Source organism: Propithecus coquereli, unplaced genomic scaffold (assembly GCF_000956105.1).
Source record: "Propithecus coquereli isolate 6110/MARCELLA unplaced genomic scaffold, Pcoq_1.0 Scaffold728, whole genome shotgun sequence".
Classification (NCBI taxonomy): Eukaryota; Metazoa; Chordata; class Mammalia; order Primates; family Indriidae; genus Propithecus; species Propithecus coquereli.
Genome location: NW_012153374.1, coordinates 656,741 through 682,751, shown reverse-complemented (window position 1 = coordinate 682,751; position 26,011 = coordinate 656,741). Strand labels below are relative to the sequence as shown.

At 42.5% G+C, this 26,011-nt stretch overlaps 1 protein-coding gene across 2 annotated transcripts; it reads left to right on the top strand.

Moving 5' to 3' along the window:
* Nucleotides 1–603: 603 nt before the first annotated feature.
* On the top strand, nucleotides 604–25,128 carry ALAS2 (5'-aminolevulinate synthase 2). Of its 2 annotated transcripts, XM_012661625.1 has the most exons (11): nucleotides 604–726; nucleotides 5,711–5,906; nucleotides 6,575–6,697; nucleotides 7,532–7,642; nucleotides 12,297–12,519; nucleotides 13,075–13,259; nucleotides 16,262–16,441; nucleotides 18,876–19,040; nucleotides 19,604–19,872; nucleotides 20,958–21,120; nucleotides 24,840–25,128. In XM_012661625.1, the coding sequence occupies exons 2-11, from the start codon at nucleotides 5,726–5,728 to the stop codon at nucleotides 25,001–25,003; spliced, it is 1,764 nt and encodes a 587-aa protein (XP_012517079.1). In that variant the 5' UTR covers nucleotides 604–726; nucleotides 5,711–5,725; the 3' UTR covers nucleotides 25,004–25,128. The 2 variants fall into 2 exon arrangements, with proteins under 2 accessions (XP_012517079.1, XP_012517080.1); XM_012661626.1 differs by lacking the exon at nucleotides 7,532–7,642.
* Nucleotides 25,129–26,011: the final 883 nt, after the last annotated feature.

Here is a 26,011-nt window from a genome sequence, read left to right as displayed (position 1 = left end):
AGAGAAGAGAAGAGAAGAGAAGAGAAGAGAAGAGAAGAGAAGAGAAGAGAAGAGAAGAGAAGAGAAGAGAAGAGAAGAGAAGAGAAGAGAAGAGGTTTCTTAAGGTCCTTATGAAGCTAAATTCATCCATGTAAAGCACTCAATAAAGAATCTGGTGCATAGTAAGCACTGAATCAACATGAGCTGTTATTTCTTTGGACCAGGCACTGTGCTAAACGTTTTGTCTGCATGATGTTACTGAATTGTCACAACACTCTGGGATGTAGTCTGTGGAAGCTAGTTGTTAGAGCCCATAAGCACAACACTGTATACTTGTTTGGACTCCAGAGCCCTTCCCACTTATGCTACAGTTGCGTCTGTGTTTTATTACTCTCCGTTTGTAGTTGAGAAGACCTAGGGTCAGAGAGGTGGTTTTGCTCAAGGTGCCCTAGCTCTCTATACAGATGGTCTGATTCCAAAGCCCTAATGAGCTCTTTTTACTACCACGGAGAGAAAAGAGAAAAAAAAACAGAGAAGAGCCAGAGCTGGGGGTGGGGTGGGGAGACAAAAAGAGACTACTTAGGTCCTTTATCTCTAGCAAGGGCCTAAGATACCTTCGGGGCCAATGCAGGGCCAGGCCAGCAGAAGGCGGGGTGTGTGGAGCTGAGCCAGGGGGAAGGGATAAATACCAGATCCTAACTCACAGCACCCACCCATGATTCGTTCGTCCTCAGTGCAGGGCAACAGGTAAGAGCTGCTTTCATCCTGGCGCCTTCTCTGGTCTGCCTGCCCACCTCAAGGCTGCACACACTTACTCAGGCCTGACTAGATCTCACTTTCCCTTTGTCTGTTTCTTAGGATGTGTTTCTTTGTCATTATCTTTTTTTCTCCCCCTATGTCTCTTCCTGTGTTACCTTGTTTTCAGTTTTCCTCTCTTTTTTCCTTGTTTTCTCTCTTTTCTTAGTTTTCACTTACTTCATTTCTCACTCTCTTACACTCTCACTTTCTCTTATTTTTCCCTCCTCTGAGTTCTCACTGTATTTTTCCTCTAAATTTCTCTCTCCTCTTTCTTGAACTCTGTATCTTTCAGTCTCCGTGTTTCTGTCTCTCTCTTCCTCTCCTTCTCTACTTCTCTATGAAGAAAGATGTCTTAATACTTTTTCCTGAAATTCTCCATTCCTCCTCCCTTTGATTCCCTCTCTCTGCTGGGCTGATAGCAGCCCTCAGTGGGTCAGAGCCTTCAGGGCCAGAGCTAGGAAGGATAAGTAAGGGGGTGAGGGGGAGATGGGAATTATGAATTGAGCGAGGAGAGATGTGAAGGAATTGAGAGATGAATAATTAGCACAAATAAGGGGAGAAAGTGGAAGAGAAACATAATGTCACTATGCAGAAAGTCAATAGACTTGTATTCTCACCCTAATTTACTGTGAGACACTAGGCAAATTATCCACCTTCTGAAGAAAAGATTTGACCTATGATTTCTACTACCCTTTCTAGTTTTGATTTTGTGATCTTTTAAATTTTTTTGTTTCTATGAATTTATGATTCTCTGATTGGAGGTATCTAAAATTCTATATGATTCTTCAGTGGTTGGGAAAGGGTGCTAGAAAGAGAAGTAAGACCTGATGTTTCCAACTCCTGAAGAGAAGTGACCACATCCTCTCCAGACTTAACTGATTCTTACAAAGCAGGCCACAAAAGGAGGGAGGGCAAGGAACGCTGCAATGTGTGGTTTCTGGCTCTCTGCTGGGGTAGAGTCGTGGTTGGCCCTTTTGACCTCTGGAGACTTTAGATTGGATGCTGACATAAGAGAGGATTTTAAAGGTACAGGGAAAACCTTTGAGTAATGATCTGTCACTTGGCCTGAAATTTCACCATCTCTCTGGTTAAAAGCATTTTTTCAGAAGATTCCTGGCGAGCATCACCACACAGTTGGGTGCATATATTGTTAAATGGTAGAATGAACAAATGAATGAATGTTCAAGAGTACCCAAAATTCCACTTCAGTTCCTTTGGTAAAGGCCTTTGGTCACAAAAGGCAAATGTCCTGGAAAGGGGCCTATGTTAGTGCAGCAAGGGGATGTCTGGAGTCAGGCCCTCAGTCAAGAAAATATGTAGTAATATTTGAATCATGGATCCATAGTGGTTAAGTTAGTGGCCTCTGGAGGTTCAAATCCTGCTTCTCCTACTTACTCATTCTATGACCTGAACAGGTTACTTAAACTTTGGGGGCCTCAATGTCCCCATTAAAGGGTTGACATGAGGATTAACAAAGTCAGTGCACGTGAAGGATTTACAATAGGGCCTGGCATAGTGAGGGATCTGTGAGTGTTTGACTATCAGAATCACATGGAATCTATGAAATTATCTAATCCAACATCTGTGGAGAAACTAAGTCCCAGAGAGGGGAAGTACAGAACCCAAGTTCACGCAGTAAATTGTGACAGGATTGAGAGAAGATTAGCTGTTCAGACCTGGCCTGGTATATTCATGATGTGACTTCCCTTGGCTGTACCTTCACTTTCCTTACAAGAAAACAGAAAAAAATAATAGCTAACACTTTTTCAGTGTTCATTCTGGGATGGCTACTCTTCTAAATAGTTTGTATGGATTATCTTATGGAATCTTCACAATGTTCCTGTGAAGCAGATTATCCTTGTTAATTTTACTGATATAAGATACAGAGCAGGGAAGTGACTTTTCTAAAGTCCCAAAGCTAATGAGTGATAGAGCCAGGATTCAAATCCAAGTAGTCTGGCTCCATAGCCTATGCTCTCAATGCCCTAAATTGCCTAAAATGTTTCCTTGATCCCATTTTACTCGCTCCAGTTTCATGGTAGGTAGTGAGATGGAATGGAAACAAAGCCCAAGGTAACTAGACTATAAGGTCATGAGTCATAATGATGGCCACGCAGAGTGAAGCAGGACAAATTCTAGGAAAGAAGTACCAGAAGAGGAGAAATGGGAACTAGAGCTTGAAAGAACTTAAGAATTCAATAAATTCCAAGCAGTGGTCTTTATTTTCCCAGTACCCTGAGCAAATCATGGCCAAAAGCCCATTAGATATAATGAGTATATTGAACTTCTTTTGTTTTTATACATGGGGAGTAGGGCTTAATCCACTATCATCCCAAGGCAAGACTGGACTTTGCCTTCAATCTTGAGGTTTTTCCTTCCCATTAAATGCTCCAATGTTGTTGTCATTATTGTTGTCAGTATTGATGTTGGGGGAAGGAGTTTGCAGGGGCCCAGAGTCTGGCCATCTGCCTTGCCTGCATCTCACTGGGCCATCCACCTCTCCTCACCACCAATAGCCAGGGCCAGCCCCAGCCAGATGCTCAGATGCGATTCCAAGAAGGGGCTTCTCTTCTCTCCCACGCCCTTGTCTCAGCTTGCGGAGTGGTTAGACCCCAATAGTGATAAACTCTGGGAGCTTTATCTATGTTCTGCAGGCTCAGCCTCAAGTGCTTTAACCTTCACAGCCAGGCAAGGGAAGGGAAACCCCTATCTTCAGATATGAAGTAGGCAATGGATCCAATTCATTACCTACCATGCGAGGTAGGTATAATTACCTCACATTTGACTGCTGATGAAAGCCAAGACCCAGAGAGAGGACTTGTGCAAGAATGTACAAAAAGGGAGTTTGGAGAGTTTAAATTTAAATAAGAAAAGCTAACATTTATTGAACACTTACTATGTTGCCAGGCACTATCCTAAAGGCTTAACACGGATTATTTCATTTAGTTCTTTCAACAACAATCCTTCCTTTTCCAATTTCAGGGCCTACATGCCTTGGCCCCACATACCAACCCAGACTTACTGTGACAGCGTATGAGAGTGGGAGGAAGATGCTCTGGGATGGAAAAATGGGAAGAGATTGCTTTGTAAGATAGGGGGAAGGTGCTTGCTCTATGAGATCAGGAAGAGAGGGAGGTAAAGGAGGTTGCCATGAGAGGACAGAGCCATGAGCTCCTCCTGCTCACCTTTCCCTCACAACATAAGGCTTTAGGTACTGAGGGTTCTGTTAGAGTCTACTCAGTAGCTTTCTTGGCAGTGCCCAGGCCTTAGTCCTCCCAAAGTCCCCCATATCTCTCCCATTGTACTGTCCCTTATCTTGTCTCACCCTTTGACTCTGGCTTTCCAATTTGCCCTTTTTCTTTCAGTCTGTTTCTTCCTCTTGATCTCTCTAGCTGTCCTTCTTTTGGTATCTCTCAGACTTCCCTCCTCACAACACTTATCTCCCCTTTTAGCCACCTCTCTGTGTCTATTCTTTGATATTGTCATCTTCTCTACTCTCTTCTCTCTGTCCCTCAATGTCTCTTTCATCTCCTTCAATAGGGCCATGCTCCTCTTCCCTGAACTTTTGTTTGTTGCTTAACCCTCCCCAATCTCTGGCAGCATTTCTCCTTTTATCTTTGTGTCTGGCTAACTCTCTGCCCCTGCCGGATTTTCTCCTCTTCTGCTCTCAGTTTTATGAGTCTTTGTATATTCCTTTAGTCTCCTTCATCTCTTTCCTCATGTCCCTTTTGTGCCCTTCTGTCTGCAACTGCCTCTACCACTATGTGATGCCCCCCACCCCCCACCTCCCGGTCTCTTTCTCTCATCTCAGTCTCTTTCCTTATCCTTCTGTATTTTTCATCATCCTCTTGTCCTCTGTCTTTCCAAATCAGTCCTTCTCCCCATGTCTGTTCTCATCTTTACTCTGTCCCCTTTACCTCTGGCTTTGATCTATTTCTCTTCCACAATTTCTGTTCTTCTAACTCCACCACTACCACCACACCTTTGTTCTCTCTCTACTTTCCTCCTTTATCTTTCCTAAATTTTCTTTTCTTCTAACTCTTTCCCTACTGCCCTTCTGTTTCCCTCATTTAAGACTCTGTTCATTCATTAATTTGCTCCCAAATTCAATAAATATTTATTGAATACTTATGTGCCATTTGGTTTTTCTTTTTCTGATCTTCGCTCCATCTTCTTCCTCTCCTCTGTCTTGGCCTCTGCCTCTTTCGCTACCCCATAGACTATGTCTTTGTGCCTTGTCTTCTAGCTCCCTTGGGATTTGCTTTTATCTCCTCCTTTATCTGTGCTTACCCAAAATCCAGATGCAAATTCAAAGACAGCAAAATACTAGCCTGGTGGCACATAGTCTGTAGGACCTATGGCCTGCTCTTTCTTCCTGTTCTCTGGAACTCTTGGTACCTGTGGCCTCAAGCTCCTTCTCTCTATCTGGCTGAGCTTGCTCAGGAAAGTCTCTGGGCAAAGCCTCAGGAGCTCTAGTCAATGGCATCTGTTTGCATTAGGAGGCTAAATCTCCACTTCGCTAAGGCCAATATTCTTAGAAAGATTATTGGCCTTAAGTGTTGATTACAGGGTGGGTGGATTGTCAACTCTCATCCTGCCATACACAAATACACTTCAGTGATCCTCACCATCACAGAAGGGGGTCAGTGGCAGACTCTGACTCAGAATCCAGGCTTTTTGACCTCCAGTTAGAAGTCTTTCCTTCAGCCCTCTATCTAGTGGTCAGTTTCCTATTTCTTCCTCTCTGATGCCCCATTGGTACATTTTAACATTAGGAAAGAAGTTCCTTCCCTGGAAGGACAATAAAGGCATCTCTGAGGAGGGCAGCAAGCTTTGGGAAAGAAACTAAAGACAAAAGATCAAACACAGGAATGACCCTTGGCTTTTGGCTGGCCCTCATGATGGAATATCATCTCTTCTATATCTTCTGCAGGACTTCAGGTTCAAGATGGTGGCAGCAGCCATGTTGCTACAGTACTGTCCAGTGCTTGCCCGGGGCCCCACAGGCCTCCTAGGCAAGGTGCTGAAGACTCATCAGTTCCTGCTTGGTATCAGACGCTGTCCTATCTTGGCCACCCAAGGACCAATCTGTTCTCAAATCCACCTTAAGGCAACAAAGGCTGGAGGAGGTAAGAAGAGGCTGCTGACAAAAGGGAAGATTGTCTGGGTCCTGTGGACAAGGTTACAAGTCATATTGGCCATCATTGCCTAATAGTTAGGAGGGTTCATGTCAAAAGTGCCAAGGTAGGATGAACTGGCCCAAAAATATACCCACGATATGTCTTCTACCAGGTTCTCTAGAGAGTCTCACTCCCATTCTCCCCACACACTAGACTCCATACATGCTGAAACTACTTAAAATTGCCTGAATCAATCCTATTTTCTCAAGATTCTGTGCCTTTGATCCTGTCAAATTACCTCTCCCATACCCTGTACCAGAATGTCTCGTATTTCTCATTTTACACTAAGCTTGGGCATCATATCCTCTGTGAAGCCTGCCTAGATCTCCCAATTCCAGCTTGTCCAATTCCAATTCTGGGTCATGTCCCCTCCCTCTTCTGGACTTCCATAGCCCCTGTCCTCCCTCCCAACCCATAGCTGTTCACAATGTGTCTTCAGTGTGTGCCATTCTCACCAGCTTAGAAGCTCCCCTAGCACAGAGACCAGACTCATCTATCTCTGTGTCTGTACCATAGTCTGAGCTAGGGCTTTGGGATACAGTAAATCTCAGTAATCATTCTCGAACTGAACCTATAGCCAGAAATGCAACCCCAATTACTATCTTACTTTTGTATAGACTCTCCATCTTGGGCCAAGGGCCACTGTCCCTTCATGCTGTCAGAACTCCAGGATGGGAAGAGCAAGATTGTGCAGAAGGCAGCCCCAGAAGTCCAGGAGGATGTGAAGGCTTTCAAGACAGGTTGGAGTCACGTTCCACTTTATGCAACCTAATTCTTGAACCCACTTCATCACAGTCCTGAGCTAGGCTAATTAATCCAAGGGCAGCTTAATGCACATCCCATGATGAGTAGTCTAGTCTTTTCCAGGGGAGCCATAATAGGCAATAGGTTAGACTGTATACTGAAGCACACCCTTCCAAACACACACATATGCACAGGCTCCTGTAACTTTCAGACATCAGTCTAAGATGAGTCCTCTAAAATTCTGCCTCCCCTCTTTCAGGTGGCTAAATGGATCCCAACAGGCTGGGTTCCCATGTTTAAGCAAGACTACTCCATGAGAATCTGGATTTGCATGAAACATAAAAGGTTAGGAGTAGGCACATCCTTTAGAAGGGAGGAGCTCCAGCTCAACTCAACTGATGCAGACCACCCAAGATAATCACACCTGAGAGATGGCCACACCATTGACATCTTTCATAGACCCTTTGGGGATATCGTTAAGAACCAGAATTTTGAAATGATGTTCAGAAAATAAGAGTTAGGTGCACTGCCCTACATCTACTTCCCAAGTGTAGGACCCAGGGTGGCTGCCCCAGTTACCTCACTCAAGGGAAAATCTTAGTGGGGAGAAGTGTGATTCACCTTATGGAAGGTTTCCTGACATTATAGGAATCTGCACTCAGGGAGATGAATAGAAGCCTACTTTGCAGAAGACTTCTCCTCTCTCCAGAAGGCTTATCTACTTTATAAACTTGAATTTTCATATATTGCATTGAGCTTAAAGAGGACAATACATGCTTTCTTTTTATCCCCCTCTCTTCGTGGCCAAGGAATCCCACACTCCCTTTCAGAGTTGCCCAGCTCCCTGGCCTCAGTCAGCCTGAGGAAGCCATTCTCCAGTCCCCAGGAGCAAGAGCAGATTTCAGGGAAGGTCACACACCTGATTCAGAACAATATACTTGGTGAGTTTGCTGAGGTGGAAATGAAGGGGATCAGAATAGGGAAGGAGATCTGAAAGGGCTTCTGACATAGTAGAGGAAAGGGCATGGAAGGACTTTGGAACAAAAGGGAATCTGAGTTTAAATTTTAATGCTGGCACTTGCTGGATCTGTGCACTTTAGCAAGTAAGTCACTTTCCTTCAGTGGGATTTTAATACCTATCTCAACAGGTTACCATGAGGAGAAAATAAAATTAAATTTATGGAAATGTTTCTAGCTTTTTATGAGCCCTCATTAAATATTAGGCTTACTCCCATTATTTCTACTCCATGCTTCCCTCAAAAACTCTCACCCTTCATAGAGAGCCTTTTCTCCACTCTCGTATGTGTTTATATTCATTTCCATAATGGAATTTGCTTTATTTTTCTAACATAAAAGGAATATGATTCATTGTAAAATATTTTTCAACAGATATAGGAAAGTATAAAGATGGATATTTAAATCATTCCGAGTTCTACCATTCACACCACACACACACACTCCACGCCTCTTACCGCACACACGTTTTTTATTAGAAATGTGATCTTATTCTACCTGGAGTTTGTTATGCTGTATTGTTCACTTAACAATATGTTGTGGGCTTCATTCTATGTCCATAAACATAGAGCTGCATAATAATTATTAATGGTTGAAGTGTGTTCTGTAGTATGGATACGTACGACCTCATTCAGTTAATGAAGCAACTATAATTTAAGTTGTTTCAAATTTTTTTGTATTCTTCTAGTTTAGATTACATGTTGGTTTTACATACATATAAATGTATAGTACTCAGTTTTTGTTTTTTTACCTAATGATATCTTGCTATATATTTTGCTCTGTAGATTCTTATTTTTTTACTCAACAATATGCCTTGGTGATCCTTCCAAGTTAATACATATATATCTACCTCACTTTTCAATGTTTCCTAATATTTTGCAGTATAGATATACGAGATATTATTTGGCTATTCCTCTATTTGGTTGCTTCCAATTTTTCCTATTATAAACAGTGGTGCAACAAACATCCTTGAATGTGCCTCCTTGTGCACATAGGCAAGTGTTTCTCTAGTATAAACACTCAGAGGTAGAAATTCTTGAGGTGTAAGGATGTGCTCATTTTTAATATTAATAAATATTGCCACTTAGCCCTCCAACATGGCTGTACCAGTTATCAAGGAGGGTATCCATATTCTCACAACCTTACCAGCACTTGATATTATCAAACTTTTAAATATTTATCAATTGATAGGCAAAAATTTGTTTTCTCAGTTTTATTTTCCCTTATTAGGAATCTTTTCCTACATTTATTGAATTGTTTTTTCATATTCTTTGCCCATTTTTCAATTGGGTTGAAATCTTTCATAGTAATTTTTCAGAGTTTTAAAAAAATAAATCCTGGATATCAGTCATTTGTATGTTAAATTTGGTGCAAATATTTCCCTAGGTATGTCAGTATGTGCATTTAAAAAACTCTTTTTTTTTTTTTTTTACCAAAGAGTTTATTTTATTTTATTTATTTTTTTTTTATTTCAGGAAATTATGGGGGTACAAACATTTTGGTTACATGTTATAACTTTGCCACATCCCAACCATGATTTGAGATATGCCCTTTTCCCCCCTACAATGCTCACTGCATCTATTAGTTGTGAATTTACCCACCCCCAACTCCCTTACCCCCAAAGAATATTACTACTGTGTGAGCACCTTAGTGTTGATCAGTCAGTGCCAGTCTGATGGCGAGTACATGTGGTGCCTATTCTTCCATTCTTGTGAACCTTACTTTGAAGGATGGGCTCAAGCTCTATCCAGGAAAATATAAGAGGTGCTAGATCACCATCATTTTTTATAATTGAGTAGTATTCCATTGAATGAATATACCATATTTTATTAATCCACTCATGGATTGACGGGCACTTCGGTTGTTTCCACATCCTTGCTATAGTGAATTGTGCTGCCATAAACATTCAAGCACAGATGTCTTTATTATAGAATGACTTTTGTTCCTTTGGGTAGATGCCTAATAGTGCTATTGCTGGATCAAATGGTAGTTCTACTTGTAGCTCTTTGAGGTATCTCCAAATTCTTTTCCACAAAAGTTGTACTAATTTGAAGTCCCACCAGCAGTGTAAGAGTGTTCCTATCTCTCCACATCCTCACCAGCATTTGTTGCTTTGGGATTTTTTGATAAAGGCCAATCTTACTGGAGTTAGGTGATATCTCACTGTGGTTTTGATTTGCATTTCTCTAATGATTAGAGATGTTGAGCATTTTTTTATATGTTTGCTCGCCATTATTCTGTCATCTTTCAAAAAATTTCTGTTCATGTCCTTTGCCCATTAATTGATGAGGTTGTTTGATTTTTTCTTGTTGATTTTTTTTTGAGTTCTTGATAGATGCTTGTTATCAGCCCTTTATCAAATGCGTAGAGGACAAATATTTTCTCCCATTCTGTAGGTTGTCTATTCACTCTAATGATAGTTTCCTTGGCTGTACAAAAGTTTTTTAATTTGATCAGGTCCCATTTATTTATTTTTGTAGCTGCTGCGATTGCTTTGGGGATTGTCTTCATAAATTCTTTGCCTAGGCCAATGTCTGAAAGAGTCTTCCCTACATTTTCTTCTAGGATTCTTAAGGTTTCATGCCTTAGGTTTAAGTCTGTTTTCCATCTAGAATTGATTTTTGTTAGAGGTGAGAGGTGGGGATCCAGTTTCAATCTTCTGCATGTAGCTATCCAGTTTTTCCAGCACCATTTACAGAAAAGGGATTTTTTTCCCTGGTGTATATTTTTGTCTGCTTTGTCAAAGATTAGATGCGAATATGTGGATGGTTTCACCCTGGATTCTCAGTCCTGTTCCAAAGGTCTATGTCTCTATTCCTGTGCCAGTACCATGCTGTTTTAGTTACCATAGCCCTGTAGTACAGCTGGAAGTCTGGCAGACTAATATCTCCCCGTTTGTTCTTTTTGCTTAAGATTGCTTTGGCTATACGAGGTCTTCTCTCATTCCGTACAAAGCATAGACTTATTTTTTTCTAAATCTGTAAAGTATGATGATGGTACTTTGATAGGGATTGCATTAATTCTGTAGATCACTTTAGGTAGTATGGACATTTTAACAATGTTGACTCCACCAATCCATGAGCAAGGTAGATTTTTCCATCTGTTTACATCTTCTGCAATTTCTTTTCTTAATATTTTGTAGTTCTTCCTGTATATGTTTCTCACCTCTTTTGTTAAATATATACCTAGATATTTGATTTTCTTTGAGGTTATTGTAAAAGGTACTGTGTTTTTTATTTGAATTTCGGCTTGACTGTTATTGCTGTATAAGAATGCCTCTGATTTGTGTGTGTTAATTTTGTATCCTGAGACTTTGCTGAATTCATTTATCAATTCCAGAAGTCTCTTGGTTGAATCCTTGGGGTTTTCTAGATATAATATCATATCATCAGCAAAGACTGAGAGTTTGATTTCTTCTGCCCCCATTTGGACGCCCTTAATTCCCCTCTCTTGTCTAATTGCTCTAGCAAGGACTTCCAGCACTATGTTGAATAGAAATGGGGATAGTGAGCATCCTTGTCTGGTTCCAGATCTAAGTTGGAATGGTTTCAATTTTTCCTCATTCAGAATGATATTTTAAAAACTCTTAATACATATTCCCTGCAGCAAGGATGTTACCAATTTACACCCCCAATAACCATATAAGTTGTTTTCTGAAACAATCATGATTTCTGTCTCATATATAGAGTTCTAGAGTCTAACCAGCCTGTTGGCATATATTATTTCAATCTATCCTGAAAATAGAGTTGCCCCATTTTGTAGTGGTAGTGGTTAAGGAAGTGGGCTCTGAGATTATTTATTTGCTGGACACCTACTTGCTGCATGACCTTGATCAATTTATGTAACCTCTTTATGCCTCAGTTCCCTCATCTGTAAAATGAAGACACTAATAGAACTTTCCACATAGGATTGTTGTGAGGAATAAATGAAATAATATTTAAAAAGTTCCTGGAAGAAGGCCTTATATTTATTAGGCATTCATTAAATGTTGGCTATAATATGTAAATATCAGCTATTTTTATTAGTATTACTACCACTACTATTACTATAGTAGTAATACTACTACCATTACTACGTGCCAGATATTAGTTTGGGTGTGTTACATGCTGTCTGTCATCAGATGCTCACAACTCTTCAAGGAAAATATTATTAGCCCCATTCTAAAGATGAGGAAATTAAAACTAAGAGAGAGGATTCATGACTTGTTCAAGGTCACTCAACTAGGAAGTGGAAAAGAGATGATTAGAAACTAGTTCTGTCAATCCTCTTACCACTGAAACTGGAAGTAGTAATTCCAGTAAGGAGGATGCCACATTAACCCCAGAAAGAGAGATGAGGCCATGTCAAGGGTAGAAAGCCCGAGTGAATGTTGGAATGGATTACTGAGTGAGTGAGTAAGCAAAGGGATGGTTGAATGAAATAGTGGAGAGTTAATGTGGACCAGTAAGCCAATGACTGAGCAAATAAATGAATACATGGAAAGAGAATTGAAGAACTCAAAATCAACATATGGATAAAATATAGACTAGCCAGGAATAAATTTAAAATGAATTATTTTTATCCCCATCTCTACTCCTACAGGAAACCATACCTTTGGTTATGACCAGTTTTTTAGGGACAAGATCATGGAGAAGAAACAGGATCACACCTACCGTGTGTTCAAGACTGTGAACCGCTGGGCTGATGCATACCCCTTTGCCCACCACTTCTCTGAGGCATCTGTGGCCTCAAAAGATGTGTCTGTCTGGTGCAGTAATGACTACTTGGGCATGAGTCGGCACCCTCGGGTCTTGAAGGCCACACAGTGAGTAGTAGGGTCTGGGCCATGAGCTGTGGGGACATACCCATAGAAGATGCAAAACCACACATGGAAGGAAAAGGCAGAACTGACAGTAGAAACCTGGGTTCCACCACCAGCCCTTTAGTCAAAAGTCCTCCAGCATATCTATTCCTTGGAAATGAACTAAATCAGTCAATACATCACATTTTCCAAACTCTTGGGTGTCCAGTGCAATGGAAGAGAAGGATGAGAGACCAAGCAAGGCTCACTCTCCATCAGTTCTTAATCTAGTTGTGGAATTAGTATTGCCAGGGATGGTATGTCACCTCTTCTAGGTCCTCCAAACTGCTCAACCTCAAGCTATCTTCTTTGTCCATCCCTGAGTGTTTCTAGCCCTAGAAGGAGGGTCCATGTCTCCCCATCCTTCCCATCCTCTCTACTTGGCCACATAGGACATAGCTCATATAGGATCACTAAGTCAATGTTGACACTCATCAGAGAAGGGAAACCTACCTCAGTGCCTCAGTGCCTGACAAGGGCTTTTTCTTCTCCTTATCTCCCCTGTTTTCTACTGGCCAGGGAGACCTTGCAGCGTCATGGAGCTGGAGCTGGTGGCACTCGCAACATCTCAGGCACCAGTAAGTTTCATGTGGAACTTGAGCAGGAACTGGCTGAGCTGCACCAGAAGGACTCAGCCCTGCTATTCTCCTCTTGCTTTGTGGCCAATGACTCTACTCTCTTCACCTTGGCCAAGATCCTGCCAGGTAAGTCCAAGGCCTGAGCTTTGTTAAGGGCTAGTGTCTTGCAAAACAGTATCCAGTCTCACTGCCTCCATTGCTTCTTCCCTCTATTCTGAGTTCCCTTGCTCCCATGCCCTTCCTTCTTATTCACCTTGCATATTCTCAACACTGGATGATTATACCCCTCTGATTTCTCTCCTTCTGCACCTAGATAGATGACCACTACTCGGGAGCATCACTCAACCTCACAGAAGGGAAACACCATAAATTCATCACCTCCCAACTCAACTGGGCTCTTAATGCTCAAAAATAGTCCTTTCATGTCTCCACAGAAGCTTTTTCAACTTTCTTCCTTCTACTAAAACCTCTGACTACTTCCACCTTCACAATTAGAAAATAACCTCACATTTTACTTCACAAATAGAACAAAAGTCACCAGAAAGGAGCTCCTTATTTTTTTTATTTATTTTGATAGATTTAGGGAGTACAAATGCTTTTTGTTACATGGATGTATTGTATAGTGGTACAGTCAGGGCTTTTAGTGTACCTGTCACCCAAATAGTGTACATTGTACCTGATAGGTAATTTGTGATCCCTCACCCACTACACAACGTCCCCCTTTCTTGGTTTCTGATGTCCATTATATCGCTTTGTATGACCACAATGTATACCCATTGTTTACCTCCCACTTATAAGTGAGAACATGTGGTATTTGTTTTTCCGTTCCTGAGATACTTCACTTAGGATAAGTATCTCCAGAGGAACTCCTTATTTATTGCCACCAAGCCTACAAATTTATTTGCTTGTTCATCTACCCTTCCCTCATTCTTTCCTCTTACAATGGAAGGCATATCACTCCTTCGCCTAAAGCCAATCTCTTCACTTGTGCACTGGATCCCATCTTCCCACTCTCCCACTCTCTAGCCAATAATGTCCTCACCTCATATATCTTGTCATCCTTCCATCACAGCCACAACCCCAGATGAATGCAACTCTCCACCTTCCCTATGTCAGTCCTGAGCTCATATAATTACTCAGACAGGAGCCACTAAAAATTCATGAGTCCCAGCCTCTACTGGATTCTTTATGCTCTCTGACAATCCTGTTTCCCAGGTCAGTTTTCTAAGTCTCTGGGGGAGTTCTGCCAAATCCCCATTGTCCTCAGCCTTCCCATACCTCCCTAACCCTCCACCCTCAACAGATGGCCTTACCTCCTACTGCACTGAAAATAGAAGACACAAGATAGCAATGTCCTCAACTCCTAGCCACAAAGTACCTACAAACTTACAAGCATCTCCACATGTCCTCTCCTCGTTCCTTCTCTCCTGTCACAGTGGAAGAAGTGCCCTTTTTCTTATTGGCTAATCCTTCCACTGGTGCTCTGTGTCCCACTCCCCTCTACCTCCCTGGGAATCTTGATCTGTCAGCTCTCTCCCTCTCTCCTGTATCTTCAGCCTCTCCCTCTCTTTAAACATGTTCAAGTCTCTTACATCCTGAAAAACAAAACAAAACAAAACCATTGCCTCAACCCCTCATCACTCCTTAGCTACTGCCCTATCTCTCTCCTCCCTGTAACAGGCAAACTGCTTGAGACAAGTCTCCACACTTGCTATCTGCTTCATCACCTTCTGCTGATTCTTCTTCAGCACACTGTAAACATCGTCACAACTTCTCAAAAACTTTTTCTGAGGTCACCCATAAGCCCCAACTAAACCCAACAACTTCAAGACTTTTATCAGTCAATCCCCTCCTCAGCCATTAGAATTCAACTTCATTCCATCTCTACTGTCACCATCCTAGCCTAGACTGTCATTTTTTAAATTTCACCTTTGCGCTTCTACAATCTATTCTTCACAACAGTCAGAATGGCTTTAAAAATGCAAACCTATCTTTGTTATTCTCCTGATCAAAACCCTTTAATGGATCTCCATTACCCTTAAAACCAAATCCAAACTCCTTATCATGGCTTCTAAAGCTCTCAATAATCTGCCTTCTACATATCTCTTCAGCCTCATCTTTTGACACCCCTCCTCTCACTCATTAGTTCAGTAATATATTCATTCATATACTCATTCACTCACTTATAAATCAGTCATTGGTTTATTCATCTATTCATTCAAGAAATGTTTACTTAGTATCTACCATGTACTCAACCTTATACTAAATACCAGGGACAGAAAGATTTTTAAAAATGTTGTTTGTGGTCTCAAGAAACTCCTAGTCTGCTTGTCCTTCAAGCCATGTCCTCCAGGAAGCCATGATTCATTTTCTCAAGCAGCAGTTACCCCCTACTCTTATGAAATGCCACGGTTCCTTGATGGCAGTACAATTTTGGGGGTACAGGAATAAACTCTCTCTACCAATTCCCCACCCCCAGCTGCCCTCCCAGCATTGTCCAGTAAAAAGCTTTGAATTGCTCAGGTCCTAGAGAAAGGCCTTGCCCTCTCTGGACTTTAGCTTTCTCACATGTACACTAAAGGGGCTGGATCCTATGATCACTAATGGCCCTCCCAGCTCTGACATGCCATGAGCTTATGATTTCAACAGGGAAAGCCTGATAAGTATCCATACCTGTAACTATAAGCAGATGGGTGATACCTATAAGACGTGGGATTTCATCTAGACCGGGAAGAATCTAGCATCGGTCCAAGTGAACGAACATTCCCTGGGTTAAAACCCCTTTCCAAGTCTTGATCTTATATATCGGGGAGAAGGAACCTAGGTCCTGTACTCAAGAATCTCTAAAGCTTCCTGATAAATTAAATTTTCCTCCACCCCAAGACATTCAGAGGCCAGACTGGGGTTAGAAATAACTGGAGGGGAGGTTGTAAGGGTCAGAATTTCAGGGCAGGGAAGTCCTTCCAAGGGAGGAAGAGGTATTGCAATGGCTTCCAGCGGAGGAGAAAGCAGAGCAGGTTCCTCAAAAGGAAGAGAGGGTTAGCTCTTTTCCCCTGCCAGGTCAGACCTGAAAAGTGAAGTGAGAGTACTGATATAGAGGCTTAAAAATTATGCATCTGTTTCCTCAGGGTGTGAGATTTACTCAGATGCAGGCAATCATGCTTCCATGATCCAAGGTATCCGCAACAGTGGAGCAGTCAAGTCTGTCTTCAGGCACAATGACCCTGACCACCTAAAGAAACTTTTGGAGAAGTCCAACCCTGAGATACCTAAAATTGTGGCCTTCGAGACTGTTCACTCTATGGATGGTATGTATATGTGTGAGTGAGTCTAGGTTACTAGTATTGGTCTCACAAAATCCATGATGATAATAATGATAATAATAACAGCTAACGCTTATAGAGTGCTTATTATATGCTAATAAAAATTTTACATGTATTAATTCATTTAATCTTTACAACAATTCTATCAGATAGGTGCTATTTTTATTTTTTATTTTTTATATGAGGAGACTGAGACATAAACAAATGGAGTAACTCGTCCAAGGTCACATAGCTAATAAGTGCCAAAGGATGGAGGCAGCTATTACACTCATCTTACAGGTAAAGAAGCTAAAGTTCAGAGATGGCATCCAATTAGTCTTGGGTGGCTCAGAAAATTGGCGCCAATATGAGTATTTGCACACTAGGACATATAACTCCAATTCCCTCTTGTGATACTCCCCTCTATTAGAAATAATGTGCAAATTAATCATACAGTGTCTGGTTTCTTATAACAGAAAATTTCACAAACCATTGCCTAGGATTTTTTTCAAGGTCCAGTATGAAGCACTGGGATCAAAACAGGTTTTTAAGTCAGCGAGACCTAGGTTCAAATCCCACCTTTGACACTTAATGACTATATGATCTTGGGTAACTCTTTAACTCTCTGAGCCTCAATTTTTCTCAGGGCAAAATTCTTACTCTTGCAAAAATAAGCACCACATGTACTCACCATCAAATTGGTTTTAACTGATCAACACTTAAGTGCACATATAGCAGTAACATCCATCGAGTGTCGGGCAGATGGGAGGGGGAGGAAGGGTTGGGTATATACACATGTAATGGGTGCGGTGTGCACCGTCTGGGGGATGGATACACTTGAAGCTCTGACTCGGGTGGGGCAAGGGCAATATACGTAACCTAAACATTTGTACCTCCATGATATGCTGAAATAAAAAAGAAAAAAATATGCTTCTAATTGAAGCACTTGAGAGAAACCACTTCACCCACACATTGCATATTACCATCAAAACATATGTACTTGGACGGGTAAAAATGGTATCCCATTATTTTAATTTTCATTTCTTTGTTTGCAAGTGAAATTGGATGTTTTTCATTTGTTTATTAGCTATTTGAAATTTTCTAAAATGTAAGTTGTTCTTTTCCCTTATTCATTTTTCTATTGGAGTTTTCATTTTAATTTTGTGATACAATAAACTGTAAGCTCCCTGAAAAAAAAATTCTTACCTGGTTGTAAGAACTAGAGATGATGGAAGCTGATACATTTATTATGCTTTAGTAGAAATAAATGACCTTCACCCTCCTATCTCCTTTCTTCTCCCAATTGAAACAACACCCAAAGCTTTCTATTGCTGACCCTATTAGGCAGAAATCATGTGTTTTAGACATCCCCTTCCAGATTTATTTAAGGAAAGAGGTCCTCACCTCATTTCAGTTTGTCACTTTTCCAACTGAAACAAGAGAGTGTCCATAGTACTCCCTGATTTAGCTAACATAGGTTCCATCAGCACCATGCAATGGTTATGCACACAAGCTCTAAAACTAGACTGTCCATCTTCAAATCCCAGCATGACAACTTACTAGCTTGGGCAAGCTTCTTAAGTTCTCTGTGTCTCTGTTCTCAGTTGCCTTATTTGCAACATGGAGGTGATAATAATTAAATAGCTGTGAGAATTAAATGAGTCAATATATGTAAGGAACTTACATTTCTCTCACATTTCTACAACTAGCAATAAAGTAAAACCATCCCTTTTGTATATTTCTACTACTGAGACTATTCAAATTTAGTATTTCTCTAGTGGAAACCTTGTTGATACCATTCTACTTCCTTATATTATTGCAAATGACTGGTTCCTTATTTTTTTGGTGTAAACTGCCTAAACCATCATTCCTAGGGCTGAATCTCTCCCATCGAAATGAGGCTTGAACCATCACACTGTCTTTTTTGTCTCAGGCTCTACCTTCTGTAGTTGGCTGCTCTCATGTTTTCCTATCAAATGCTCACATTCTTTAATCTTGGCCTGGAGCCCCTGTTTCCACCTGAAGAAGTTTCTTCTGTATTCCAACTCCCTATATCTCAACAGTTTCCAGGGAGTACAGAGGGATGGTATTAGCGTACACACAGCCTTGCAGGAAAAAAACCAAAGGAGGCAGAGAGAGGCTGAAAATGGTAGAAACAGGAGGACAATCAGAATGAAGTAAAAACAGAAAGACAGAGACCCAAGCCTTGATCCCAGGCTGGGGAAAATACACACACACACACCCCTAAGGCAAGGGTGGGGTACAAGCAGTTGATGCATGCAAGAAGGTTTGGAATAGTCCCAAATGAGGGCACCCATCCTCCTCCCTCTCTACAACACCCTTTGCCAACATAAAGTAGGCATGGATGGTATATTCCACCCTTGAGATGGAGCTGGGGAAGGGTTATGATCTCCTACCTCTATCCCTTGGCTTTTCTCAGGTGCCATCTGTCCCCTCGAGGAATTGTGTGATGTGGCCCACCAGTACGGGGCCCTGACCTTTGTGGATGAAGTCCACGCCGTAGGACTGTATGGGTCCCGGGGTGCTGGGATTGGGGAGCGTGATGGAATTATGCACAAGATTGACATCATCTCTGGAACTCTTGGTAAGTGAATTCCTTGGGCCTCCCTTATATAAAATCCAGAGAGGAGCCCCTACAAAACCCTTTTCTCTCTCCCCCCAACAAAGCTGCAGGAGTTGTTTGGGCAGAATTCACAGCCCCAGGCTGCTATCCTCCTGGACTCCCTCCCTCCACTCCCATCCCATTGCAGAGTTGCTGAGAAAGTCTGGGAAGGTTTTTTGAAGACCCCTGAGCTGGGCCAAAGTAGCCAGGTTCAACTTTAGTGGAAAGCTGTGTTTCTAAACCCCTCTCCATTCCCAGCCCCAAGCTTCATCTTAGCTCCACTCATGGCCCTAACCAGCTAAAGGTCCTCACCTAGCTCCTGCCTATCTAGTCATTGCATATGGCAGGACTTGAAAGTCTTATCTCAAAGCAGCAGAATTATCAGCTCTGACTGTCTTGCCATGGACAGGAGAGATGAGTAGAGGCCTGGGAAGACAGTCTGGAGCCCCAGCTTCTGCTGCACCTCTGTGTTACCTGGGTGTGATCCTGCCCCTCTGGGGACTGATTATGGGATCTGCACATATCTTCTTCTTCCCTCTCTCCAGGCAAGGCCTTTGGCTGTGTGGGTGGTTACATTGCCGGCACCCGTGACTTGGTGGACATGGTGCGCTCCTATGCTGCAGGCTTCATCTTCACCACTTCACTGCCCCCCATGGTGCTCTCTGGGGCTCTGGAATCTGTGCGTGTGCTCAAGGGAGAGGAGGGCCAAGCCCTGAGGCGGGCCCACCAGCGCAACGTCAAGCACATGCGCCAGCTACTAATGGACAGGGGCCTTCCTGTCATCCCCTGCCCCAGCCACATCATCCCCATCCGGGTGAGAGCCCCACCCTGCCCATTGCCTTCCCCATCTTTCTCTTCTGGGAGCCTTTCCACTCCCAGCAAACTGATACCTGCTTCAACTCTTCACTTTCCTGCTAACCGTCCCCGTTATTGCCAGCTTTGTTCCCCTTTTTGAAACATTATCAGCCATTCTGGATTAGCCAATTTCTTCTTTGCATAAGCTATTACCTCATGCTTATTAGACTTTCCTGACCTGAACAATATTGAGTACTCATGGCCTGTAATTCATTGTTTTTCAAACTGTGGATCAAGACCACTAGTGGGTCACAAAATCAGTTTGGTGGGTTATGATTGGCATTAAAAAATGAAAGAAACAGACTAGAAAGCATTGGAGTACATCATACATACATGTATCATTTTATGGTACATTTGTTTCAATTTTGTGTATGTATATATATGTACATGTGTGTGTACACGTGTGTATTTATGGTCATGGTACAAAACATATGTTTACTGAGAATTGAGGTCAGAAAAATAAAATCAAAAGCCACGGGACTAGCTGCTATTTTGGATCCCCAACTATGAATGTTTACTGTTGTTAAAAATGAACTTCTACTTATTTCTTAAATGACATCTATTTGTGTGAGTCGGTATGTCAGGGTGTGGGAAAGATACTTTTTTGTGACAATTTTATGGATGAGAAAGAGTCACTGCTCCTTAGGCTAACCCAGTATTTCCTTGAAAGACTGCATTTATAAACACACCCATCTTATGAACTAACCCAGTTACAGCACCCAAGAGGTGGCTTGGGGAGTTTATATTCACATCCAGAACTACCTCAAATTAGCATGCCAGCTAAGTAAAACTGGTGTGCTTGCTCTGCAAATAGCTTCGAGACAAGGCCCCTGGAGTCACCTCCACCTCACCCCCTTCAAACTGGATTGTGGCTCTGAGCTCCTTCTTCATAGCAATTCTGGAGCTGCCACTAAGCCCCTTATGAAAAAATCTGCCCCAAAATTCAATGATATTCCCTAACCTAGTTCCCTCTACCTACTTAATGGAGCTAGTGATGGTGGGGTCAAGGTGGCAGGTACTGATAGGCCTTTCTCCTGAGTCTAGGTGGGTGATGCAGCGCTCAACAGCAAGCTCTGTGATCTCCTGCTCTCCAAGCACAGCATCTATGTGCAGGCTATCAACTACCCAACTGTCCCGAGGGGTGAGGAGCTGCTGCGCCTGGCACCTTCCCCGCACCACAGCCCTCAGATGATGGAAGATTTTGTGGGTAAGTTCTCGATATGGATGCCTACAGCACTCGCCCTCCCCTCAGCCCCAGGATCTGAAGGAGAAGTTGAGAGCACAGAGACCATGCGGTTCAAAAATACTTCTGGAACATCTCTTGTGTGCCATTCCCTATACTAGGGTCACAAATGAATGAGAAACAGACCCTAGACCTGTAAGGCTCCAGTTTGGTTGGGGACACCATGGTGGACACAAACAATGATATTAAAGGGTGATCAAAGCTTAACAAAAGCAGTACATGGGGGAGTTGTGGGAACAGAGAAGAGGGTCCTGACCCACCCTGACGATTCAGGACAGGCTTCCTAGTGGAGGTGACATCTGAGCTGAGTTTTGCAAGGTGAGTGATATTGGATGAAAGAGGGTGTGGAATAATTATTTCTAGCAGAGGGGAGAGGATGAAGAAAGATAAGGAAGAGGGTGAGAAGCAGCTTGGGATATATTAAGAATAATAAGCAGGTGTCATTGGGATGTAAGGTAGTAGGAATGACATTGGGGAGGGGAGTGTCAATCTGAGTCTACAAAGACAACACAATGCAAAACAAGGGACTAGACTGACAGGCTTGTAAGCCTGAATAGTTTTTGAATTTTACCCTGAAAATTACAGTTTAGTCAATTCACCTAAAGTTTGCTGGATTTCTGTTAGGTACAGTTTTATGATCTAGCAGAGCAGCCAGACATAGATATACTGGTCCAGTATGATGAGCTCTACTGTTTCAGAAGCTAGAGGGAGTGAGCTCATTATGGCTGGAAAGAGTGGGAAGAATGAAATTGGAGAGGCTTCGTGGGTGAGGAAGTTTTTGTGTTGCACAGTAAAGTACATGTGACTATGGTGTGAGGATATTCCAGAATAAGGGAATTCCATGAGCAATGATCTAGAGATAGGAAAGAGAGTTCAAGGAAGACAAGGTAAGTAGGCGCCATTTATTCATTCACTTAAAAACATTAAATAATGCTGGATAGCATTTATTGAGTACTTACCATGTGCCAAACACTATTCTAAACACTTTACATGTATTAACTCCTCTAATCCTCACAATAACTTCATGAGGTTGAGATGTTCTTCTGATTTTTATTTTGTAATATGTGGAAATTGAGGCATAAAAATATATAGTCACTGGCCCAAGGTCACACAGCTACTAGGTTGGAACTGGGGATCTGTCTCTATCTCCGTGGTCATAAGCACTAGGTCTGCTGCCTCCTGAGTTAATGACCCAGACTCCCAGGCCTTTTGTTCAGTCTTCTTTATTGCTCTGGGCTTCGATTTCAGAGCTCTCAGAACTTCCAGTTGTCTGAATGTCCATGTAGGCTGGGCTTTTGCAGGAAAATATATGAGAGGCATCCACCATGGCTCCACCAGTCCCTCAATCCCACAGCCAACCCACCCTGAAATCCTGCAAATGTTCTCTTCAATCTCTCTCAAATCTGTTGTCTTTTCTCCCCACCACTTTTTAAATCCATATCAACATGATTTCTTCCTAATTTTTCTGCATCTCTCTTAATCCTTTCCAATCCCTTCTCCACACTGACTTCCAGAGAGATTTCTCTAAGAACCTGACCATATTGCTCCCTTGCTTAAACCACTTCGTTTCCCTATTGTCCAGACTCTAGAGCAGTGGCCTCCAAGATGAGGTATGCAATATGATCTATAGGGTGAGAGACTAGAATACATATTAGAATGTTGTGTTTATTTTTAACATTAAAAATAGGAAATTAAGCATTACTGATATTGATCTTTCATATACAGACTGACAATGAAACATGTATATAGGATATAAATAAATATACAGAGATCAGAGGTACATGCTAAAATGTTTGTACTGATAGAGATGTATGGTCCAAAATTTGGAGACCACTAGCCTATAGAACAGAGTCAAAGCTCCTTGGCATGGCATTCAATGCCTACCACATGGTGATCTCTCTGCTCTCACCTCTTCCCCACAGGCATTTTACGTCTTCAACTACAATAAATGACTTGCATTTCCCTCACTTTGCTCTGCTCTCTTACCTCTGGGACTTTGTTAATGCTACTTTCTTCTGATTAGAATGCCCTTCCTCATCCCCTCCCCTGGCTTACTTCCCTTCATTTTCTAGACTTAATTCAGGCATCCTTTCATTCATTCTTTCAAAAACTATTTACCAAGTACTTACTGCGTACTAGACACTTCTAGGTGCTGGGGATCTAATAGTAAACAAACCAGAGACAAAATTCCTACCCTTCTGAAACTTACATTCTAGTGGAAGGGGATAGTCAAAAAACATTTTTAAAATAAACAAATTAAACACAATGTTAGTTCTAAGAGCTATGGGAAAAAAATAAAGCAGGATAAGGGGGATAGGAACTAGTCCCTGCCCCCCGGGACTAGTTTGGAGGACAGTTGCAGTATTAGAGTGGCAAGGGTAGAGACCATTGAGGTGACACGAGCAAAGATTTGAAGGAGGTGAAGAAGTTAGCTGGGCAGATATCTCAGGGAAGGGCATCCTAGGCAGAGGGAACAGCCTAAGGCAGGGAAGACACAGGAGTATTCCTTGTATATTTGAGTAATAATAAGAGAAGTGTGGATGGAGTGGTGTAAGCAAATGGGAGACGAAAAATTGAGCAGATGCAGGCAAAGTGGGGCCAGATTGTGTAGAGTATTATAGGCCATTGGAAGGATTTGGTCTTTTACTCAGAGCCCCTGGAAGGACCTAGCAGAGGACTGACTTATCTGACTCAGGCTTTAACAGAATTGTTCTGACTTCTATGCTGAGAATATACTGAAAGGGAGCAAGAGTAGAAGCAGGGAGACCCAGCAGAGGGCTTTTGTAACATTCCAAGTGAAAGATGACACTGGCTCACACCTGACGATGGCAATGGAGGTGGTGAGAAGTGGTCAGATTTTTGAAGGTGGAGCCAATGGTATTTGCTGATAGATGGAACGTAGGGTAATAGAGAAAAATAAAGGATGGTTCCGAAATGTTTGGACTGAACAACTGGAATTGCCATCAATTGAGATGGGAAAGGCTAAAAGTAGAGCAGGATTGGCACAAGGTAGGAACACAAGTAGCTCAGTTGTACTCATAAGTTAGAGATGCCTATTAGACATCCAGGTAAAAATGTAGAAAGGCCATTGGATATAAAAGTCTGGAAATAAGTAGAGAGGTCTGGGCTGGAGATGAAAATTTCAGAACCATCAGCATAGAAATGGTATTTAAAGCCATTAGACTAGATGAGATTACCAAGGGCATGAACATAGAAAAGGCCAAGAACATAGCCCTGACACATACCTGAGGCACTTCCTAGAGTTGGGTCAGGTTCCCTCCTCTGGGTTCTCACATCCTCTAGGACCCCTGGTCACAGCACCAGTGGCACAGTGTGGTTACTGTCAGTGTTATCTTCCTCACCAGGCTAAGAGTTTCCAAGCAAATACATTTACTTCTCAGACCAGAGCACATCCCGTACTTAGAGAGTGGTCCAGGGCAGAACAGTATGGCTTCAGATTGTGTCAAAGGAGCGCTTCCCAATCTTTTATACATCCTGGCACCCACAGATAAATGGTAACATTCATGGCACACACTGGAGAAAACAGAGGAGGCTGTTTCTGGCCCCGAGGCACCTCGAGAGGTTGAGGGTATCAGTATCTTGGCCTATCTGTACCGTGACACAAGGATTTGGAAGACTTAGTCTAACTAATTCTTTCCCTTCCCTCTCCCTACCACCTTCAGAGAAGCTGCTGGTAGCTTGGACTGAAGTGGGGCTGCCCCTCCAGGATGTGTCTGTGGCTGCCTGCAATTTCTGTCACCGTCCTGTGCACTTCGAGCTTATGAGTGAGTGGGAACGTTCCTACTTCGGGAACATGGGGCCCCAATATGTCACCACCTACGCCTGAGAAGCCAGCTGCCTTGGCCCCCTAGCCCACCTGCACTGCACTTGGGGTTGGACCTCCTCTTGTCCTCTGCTTTGTTGTGTGCCTCTAGCTGACTTAAGTCTAAAAATAAAGAGCAAACTGCAGCATTTGTAGCCTTTTATTGGACAGAGAACAGATAACTGCGCTCCTGACTCCCTCAGACAAGTAGCAGACCCATGAGGAAACCACAGATCACCTGTTGGCCTGACTACCCCATTTTACTGACAGGGAAACTGAGATCCAGAAAGAAGAAGGAAATGCTCAAACACTACACATGATTTGCACAAAGAGCCGGGACACTTGGCAGACTTGTTTTAATTGGCTCCTCCCCAATGATTCAACAAAAACTCAGGGATTGACTCATCACTGGTAGACTTGGACATTTGGGCCCCAGGTAGCCCCTGAAGCCAGGAGATAAGAGTCAGCCCTAACCAAACTGCCTGGAGAGAAGGAGTGGTTAACCAAAACTGAGGAGGTATTTTCCAAAGAGAGAATGGATGTCTTCCTCAATCCATCATCCTCTTTCCCTCACACAGTATCTTAAAGAACAGGACTCACCAGCCATTTTCCAAGGTGAGAAAAGAGGCACGGCCATGGCAAACATCATGATCAAGGCAACGGTCCCAACCTTTTCAGGTCAAAGTACACAGGAAACATTTGTATGGCAAACTTGGGTAAATTAATGACATTGCTTGCCTAGGAAGCAATCTTCCCTGAGACTTGTGTGATCCCAGCCCTGCCTGGCAACTCTGAGGGCTGAGGGCCCCTTCTCTTTCCACCCTGTAACCCATTTGTGGCAGCCATGGCACACACTTGTTGGGAAGTTCCAGTTTAAGGCTATACAGCCCATCTCCCTTACTGATGCAAACTCAGCAGTGCAGGGAACCCCTACAAAGAAGCAGAGCCCTTTATGGTAAGCACCACCCCTTCCTCCTCCCCTCTCCCTAGAAGTTATATCATTGGGCTGCAGGCACCTGGCAAACCCAGTAT